Source organism: Phoenix dactylifera, unplaced genomic scaffold (genome assembly GCF_009389715.1).
Source record: "Phoenix dactylifera cultivar Barhee BC4 unplaced genomic scaffold, palm_55x_up_171113_PBpolish2nd_filt_p 000554F, whole genome shotgun sequence".
NCBI lineage: Eukaryota > Viridiplantae > Streptophyta > Magnoliopsida > Arecales > Arecaceae > Phoenix > Phoenix dactylifera.
Genome location: NW_024067961.1, coordinates 20325 through 27975, shown reverse-complemented (window position 1 = coordinate 27975; position 7651 = coordinate 20325). Strand labels below are relative to the sequence as shown.

General features: G+C 40.2%; 1 protein-coding gene across 2 annotated transcripts; it reads left to right on the top strand.

Annotated features, from left to right (window-relative positions):
* Positions 1-261: 261 nt before the first annotated feature.
* Positions 262-7451, top strand: LOC103708393. Of its 2 annotated transcripts, XM_039119441.1 has the most exons (4): positions 271-898; positions 1379-1463; positions 6886-6927; positions 7022-7451. In XM_039119441.1, exons 1-4 carry the CDS (start codon positions 446-448, stop codon positions 7084-7086), a joined length of 645 nt encoding a protein of 214 aa, XP_038975369.1. In that variant the 5' UTR covers positions 271-445; the 3' UTR covers positions 7087-7451. The 2 variants fall into 2 exon arrangements, with proteins under 2 accessions (XP_038975370.1, XP_038975369.1); XM_039119442.1 differs by lacking the exons at positions 6886-6927; positions 7022-7451 and adding an exon at positions 6813-6884 and having other exon boundaries at positions 262-898.
* Positions 7452-7651: the final 200 nt, after the last annotated feature.

Genomic DNA, 7651 nt, shown 5'->3' with positions numbered 1-7651 from the left:
AAATCATCGAATATCGTTTGTGGATGTTCTATGTAAATAAATATAGACTGCCACCATCGCCAAGTCTTCGAGTGGGGATGCTCGCTTTTTTTACCCCTTACGAGGCTGCATGGGGCTTTGACCTCGCCCGCTACCGGTCCCGGGGAGTCCGGCGTATCCTCAAATTGATGTGTAACAACCCGAATCGAAATTGGCTAAAGCAAAACGTTTCTCGAGCTAGGGCCAAATTGGCGTGTAACAATCCAAGAAATTCAGCTTCAGTTAAGCCCACATCTCAAGCAGCGACCCGACGCGACCCAAGCTACGACTCGGACCGAGTTGGTTCCGGTTCAGATGCCTCCCATCCCCGCCGCCTCTTCTTGTGCGTCGGGGACGGCGAGCAGAGAAGAACGTTAATCCGCAGCAGCAGCGCCTTGTAGAGTCAGAAGAAAGGAAGCACGGGGGGATGATGATGATGATGATGATGGAGCGGCGGCTGGCGGGAGCGGCGGCGGCCAAGGACAACGACAAGAATGCCCCTATTCTCCTTTCCTCCTCTTCTTCGTCCGAGGACGAAGGAGGAGAAGGAAGAGTGATACAGAGGAGAGGAGAGAAAGAGGCGGCTGCTCCCTCTCCTCCTATGCCTACCAAGAAAAGGAACAGCAAGGCCGGGGTAGAGGAGGAGAAGAAGAAGAAGAAGAAGGATAGGAGGAGTGCAGAAGGGGATGAGGAGGAGGCGCCCAAGAAGAAGAAAAGGAAGAAGAAGAACAAGAACAAGGAGGACGGCAAGCACAAGAAGATAGACGCCTCGTGCAGCTTCCCGATGAGCCGAGTCTGGCGCCTCGTCCGGAGCGAGGGCGCCGCCGCCACGAATACCCGCACCACCCCTGATGCCGTCTTCCTCATCAACAAGGCCTCCGTATGCTCTCTCTCTCTCTCTCTCTCTCTCTCTCTCTCTCTCTCTCTCTCTCTCTCTCTCTCTCTCTCTCTATTTCTCTATCGCTCTATCTCTACGATTGTCCTTTGCTAGGGCTTTTTTCCCCATCCGGGTATTACTGGTTCGTCACAAGAAATTGGATTGGGGGGCTTTCATCATCTTCTTCTTTTATCTCTTTTTCTTTCTTTCTTTCTATTTTCAATGGTCTGGGACTCTAAGAACTAGAATCTTCCATGTTGCCGTGCGAGAGTCAGCTGTTGAGCTCTTCTGCTTCTCTTTTGGGTGCATAAGGATGATTCTCTTGGGTCAAAAAAAAAAAAAAAAAAACTATGCACTATCTTCTGCAACGTCTTCTCCCACCAGGAGGGAAATTAAAGAGTGTTTCCAAGATTAGGGTTTTTGCAGCACGATGGCCTCTTCTTGGTTGACTGCTAACGTTGTGGTGTTGTATATTGATTGCAGGAGATGTTTCTAGGAAAATTTGCTGAGGATGCTTATGCCACTGCCGTGCAGGAACGTAAAAAGTCCATTGCCTACAAGCACCTCTGTGAGTTGCTCTTCTCCTAGGATGTATGATGAACAGAATTTACAATTCTATCCGCTCTTTTCTCGGGATATGAATTGCACATTCTTAATGGCACTTCATCCCTTTGGTTTCTCAAGGTCTTGTTTTTTTTCCCGTGCATTTGGAATCATTATGAATCTCTCGATGCAGTTTTAGGAGCATGGAATTAGCCAATAGTAAACCTTTCAAAGCTGCTACTTTTGGTCCATGGAATGCCAATGGAACAAGGTGGATGCTATGTGACCTTATTTGCATGTTTGCATGGTCCAAATTCTAGGTTGTTACAATTTGATCTTTCCAAGCGTCATTGTTCTTTTGTTCTTCTTCTTATTGTTTTTCTTCCTGCTAAAGAAGATGGGGATGGGAGGTAATATAGAAACCAAAATCTATCATTTGAATAAAACGAGCTTTATCACTCGATTTTATATTGGGACATTACCCTAAAAAAACAAGTGAAGTGAGGCCCTCAAGGCTGAACGAAACAATAACTTACTTTTACACATGTAACCAACTCGACCTTTAGGAAGGGAACCTAACATATCCAGCTCTATATTGTTTTAGTAAAAATTAGAATGACGTCATTGCATACTTCAAAGGCATAGTAAAAAAAAGTTATAGAACATTTCGGCAGTTAAGAAAAGAAAAATGTTAGAATCAAAGGAAGGACTCCGAGATTTTGTATAATTGTGATGTTCCTATAAACGTGCGGCCTTCTTTTGAGACTGACTCCATCTTCCCACCACGCTGTAGCAGGGCGAAATCTCTGATAGGTGGCGGTTCTCTTCCTTCCAATTCGAGGACCGCCGTGAAGCTCCGTTTTTTAAGCGTAGAACAAGCCTTTCTTTCCGATCCCAAGTACCCGGCCCTAAGGGGTCGGAAGGCCCCATTTCCCTACCAAGATCTGGCCATATAAGTCTTGAATCTCATTTTGGCTCAACCGTAGGCAAAATTATTTGACTTTTGAATTCATTTTTTTGGCTGTGCTTTCACTAAAACACACTAAATCTTGAACACTAACATCCTAATTACCAACTATAAAGATATTCTAAAAAAATAAAAAAGAGCTTAAACTGCATAATGCCCAGTTTAGACGATCTTCCTGCCCACCTGCAAGCTATTTTGTTTCATGATATACCCTTTTCTTTCCTAACCTTTCTAAGACTGAAAGCTGATTGGTGTCAAAACAGGTCATACATCTGAATCCCTAATCTAAGATATTTAGAACTAAAGTGGTAATCCATTAGAGGTATTCTACTGAAACGAGCAGATTGCTCAAAAATTTAATTTGCACCTTCTAGTCCTTGAAAATGCAAATCACCACTTTGCTTTTCAAGACATTCCAGATCAAATTTTTACTGCCTGAACTTGCTATTCGCGTCGGTTGGTTGTGTTTGCTCATCATGCCTACACCTAGTGCAGGTTTGTCAATAACACATGATTGAGGTCCTCAAAGATATAGAGGGGGAAAGTGTCTCAAACATTATTTGACTAGATATTTGTTGCTACTTTGATGCAAAATATTATAGGTGTCATTGTTCTATTCTTACCAAGATCTCAATGCCATCTCATCAGAGATTCACCATCCTTGGAATCCTCTGATATAACAGTATAACCTTTTTCTTTATTCAATCAGATCAGGAGTATAAGCAGCCCAGTGAATATAAGCAGGAATCTAACATAGAAAAATGAAGCTCATGAAAGTTCCACAAGCTGTCTATCAAGAAAATAAGATGGAAACGGTGAAGAAGTTGTGGTGGCAATTGCAATTAGACAGGTGTTATCTGTTTTGTTCAGAAAATATTTGAACCATTTGTAGTCCTCAATTATACTACAAAGTTCTTTAAAATTTGACAGGCATCTTTACAGCTAACAAATATCACTTGACAGAGAGGGAAGGATGGAGGGAGAGAAAGGGGGCGGGGGAGAGACCATATGTCTTGGTTACTTTCCACTTTCATCGCGTCAACAAATTCTAAGATCTCATCCTTTTAACATCCACAATATCATGCGACAGATTATTTATTACAAGAATGTTTCATGTACTCCTTTAACACTTGTATGTCCACAGCCTTTAAGTGACTGTTGATCCTCCAAATTTTAATCTCCAACCTAGATTTTCACAATGTACTTGAAGTTCCTATTGCTAGGAAATATTGTGGAAAAAAACCTTTGATTGCAGTCCCTGAGCTGACGTTGAAATTTGAACTGGATCTCTTGAACTCTTTTATCATCTGACTGCTGATAGTTCTCTCAGACATATGATTGCTAGTTTTTTCTCTTGACCTTGGTCATAAAATTTCGAAAACTTATCTTCCACTTAAGGCATTTCCTTCTATAGATTCTGCAGTTTACTTGTGAATTTGCTAGATTGGTTTTCTATCAGCAACAATTTGGCTAGAATCATTTAAAGTTTCAATCCTACATGCATGTCTTCCATGCGAAGTAGAGCAAGAGCCTTGGGGCTTCTCAATTGAGAAAAGCACAAGGAGATGTTTTGAAGCATATCTTTTATCAAAACTCACTCCATTCAACCAAGATCAGAACCCAATAATTCTAAATGATGAAGATCATATATGTGGTTAGATGAATTATGTTTAATATTTCAGAGGTTTCAGAGTTAGGCTTCTGAATACATCAACCAGGACAATTTTTCCTGAATATACTTGCTCCTTGGTGGTATGTTTAAAATACCAAGTGGGAGGAAGTAGGGTTATCCTAGGCATCATGTGATACCAATTTTATCGGCTATGCTGGAAGTTGGATGTGGATGGCGGTGATTTGTTATTTTGGATACAATGTACTTAGGATGGTAGCCAGTGGGTGCTAACTGTCGCCCAAATGGTGGGATACTACAGTCAAGCTCAACATGGTATGAGCAAAAGATATCTGTCTCTCAAAAAGGAAACACAAAACTCTCTTATTCTTCACTTCACTTACAAATTCTTTGGTACTCTCCCCTTTATAGGCCAGCAAAGGGCTGCTACAACATGCATTCAACTTCCAAATTAGGAATGACTTAAGCTATGAACTTATTATAAAACCCCTGTCTACTTACAAAGTAAAATCTGTAGTTGTTTGAGGCTTATAAACCTGAAACTATATTCTGTCAAGGCTCTAACTTCAGTTGAAAGGATGAGACTTTCAAATTTGATGAAGTTATAAAAACTGCTACAAAGCTTTAGTTAAGATTCAGGTTTGAAGTTGAAACTTGTAACCCCAACACATCCCCTCAGACCTCACCTGGCTTCATTGCAAGCATTGATGTCAGACTCTTGAATGTTTCAAGGGGTGAGCCTTGGCAAAAATGTTAGTTGGAGAGCCAAGAGCCTTTGTAAACATGTTAGCCCCTTTTTTTTTCAATATTACAGTACTTAACATAAACTTGGCAGTTTGCACTGTCTTATGTTATGGCAATAGACTCACATCCAGCATTCAGGCATAGGAGATTGGTCTCTTTTCTGTTTGCTAGATTCAAATCCAGCATTGATATGTACTAGGATAGTTTCTTTTCAGTTTGCTCTTATATCTGAAATATCTCCCTCAAAATTCTCACTTTCATTGGGGCTGTGGACATGGAAGTGTTGGCTGATGATTGAGGTCTGCTACTGGTTCTTCTTGGTCCTGATGGAGTTCTTGGCATTGAAGTTGAGATGGACTGTCACGCCAATGTTGATTCAATTTGTTGTCCTGTCCATGGTCATGCCCCTTTGCTTCTGCTTCTTTCTTGAAAATCTATGACGCTTGACTTTCCCTTATTCCATTTCCATGCTTCATGTTCATTTACAAGCACATAACTGCTCCCATCAACTTAATTTGGCAGTGAATTGTATAGCTCATCATCTCGAGTCCTTACAATAACTGATTGAGATGAAGTTTTTTGTACGGTCCTTAGTTACCCAAAGTGGGAGCAGATCTAGATATGGCCACAGGGAAGTGGATCTTCTGAGAATATGCAATTATGAAGCAGCGTGGAACAAGTTTCCTGTGAGATCCTGAAGCAGCTTCTACTCCCTACATAGAAGTTTCGTGCTACTATTTACGATTGTCCAGTTTCTTTCTTTTGGCTTCCAAAACTAGTGCATATGCAGCCCACCCTTTAGACATGACGTATGAGGTTTTGTTGCTGCTGTATGCTTCCTGGGATGTCATGTTGCACTCTTTGTAGGGTAACATAGGAGTAGATAGACTTTGATGGCTACAGCTTTTGTCTAGAAGTGCTTTGGTAGCACTTTCTCTTTGATCATTGTCCTTGACATCTGGAGGATGGTGTGCTTCTTTCTGCATCTCAGTTTTCTATAATGTGCTAACACTTACGAATTTTGATCAAATTTCTTGTTGCTGTGATGTGCTAGCAGTTATGAATTTTGATCAAAATCCTTGTTGCCTGCAATTTCCTCTGAATATATTTGAGGTGTACTTGCCATCTCGATTAGATCAAAGAATCTTATATATATATATATATATATATATATATATATATATATATATATATATATATATATTCTTTGTTCATATGAGAGCATTCAAACTTCTAAAAGCATAAAAAACAATAGAGCTGTCTGCAAGGAAGTAAACACATAACTTACATTCATAGTCTTCAACAAACATGAGTAAACAATCAGTACCTCCTAGTTGGATTGGGATTAACAATATACCAATATTTGTGTAGAACAGCTGCTGATCTGTTTATCTAAAAGGAAGTGTCTGCACACTTTACTAGTCTGTGCTTTGTTTGTTTTTATAGTTGGCAGTGGTTTCATCATGCCTTCTCTGGATAGTAACTGTAATCCATTAATTGAGAACCCCAAAATGCAAGTGCCACTTATGTGACCATTCTCTGTGATACCAAGGAAGCATTTCTCCAAACCTGTGTTGAAGTAGACTGGAAGCATGTGGTCCTTTGCCATCTTTGCTTATGGAATAAGTAAGATTCGATGCATTTAAAAAAGCGACATGTACCCTTGTCAAGGAGTTGCCATTGCTTTCTAAATTGGGCATGTAGTAAATATTGAAGATTTCTATTCTTTTGGTAAATTTTGATTTCCCTTACCTCATATTGGGACTTAGAATAAGTCAAGAAGCCAATCTTGTTGGTCTCATGGATCATCCTCTATAAGAAGTTTTTGGTTCCTGAATTTGTGGCAGTTGCATGATGCTCAGGGAAACCCATAAAAAGGATTTGGATGTATTTTCTGGTACTCTTTTTAGATCTTAGCACATTTTTAGTTTCATGACATGAAAAGAACATTATCCAAACTATTGCATCAGTACAATCAGAAAGGTTGCTCCATTAGTTCTTTTTCTGTGCTGTGATTGTATCATTGTTTCCAGGGGCATATTGAGAAGCCAAACTGGGATGCATCGGTATCTTAGTTTTGATGGTTAACCCTTTTTTTTTTTTCAGCATCAACTGTTTCCAGTGGGAAGAGATACGAGTTCCTATCAGGTAATTTTGTAATCAGACATGATGATCGCATGCATATTTTAGTGCCAGCTAGATGTCTAGCAATTGATACTCGCCTGCCCCTTGTGTTACTCAGATTTTGTCCCCGAGAAGGTAAGAGCTGAAGATGCCTTGAAGGCGAAGGCACTAGTTGAAACATAATTATATTGAAGCTGCAAGTGCGTTAGCAACGAGAAACAAGATATGCTGATCAAATTGGCTAGCATGAGGCATCCTCTCACCATGTAATCTTTCAACGTGGGAGTTAGAACATGCATCTTACCTTGCCCCGGTAAGGTGCACGATTGGTTTCTTATTCTGATAACTCTTTTTCTTTTCCTTTTTCTTTTTTGTGGGTTATAGAAATAACCTAATATTTGCTTCCTGGTATGGGAGCTTGCAATCTGAACGCAGTGGACCGGTCTTCCTGTATCCATGTTTTATCTGTTCTAACCTCCATGGTTGCTGGTATTCAATTGGTTTTGTTTTCTTGATAATTGTTGGTCTCAACCACTAGATATTTTACACCTTCAAAGATCAGAAAACAATTGCCACCACCTGGTGGTTCTGCTATCATCCTTTGGTTGCTTTCGAGGAACTTGAGATATGCTTTTGCTGTCAGAGACCTTGACTTGCAGATGAAGAACCATACACCAGTGTATTAAGAATATACTGGTGGAGATATATACCCTGTTAGATATATATAAATATATTTTTTTTCCCGAAA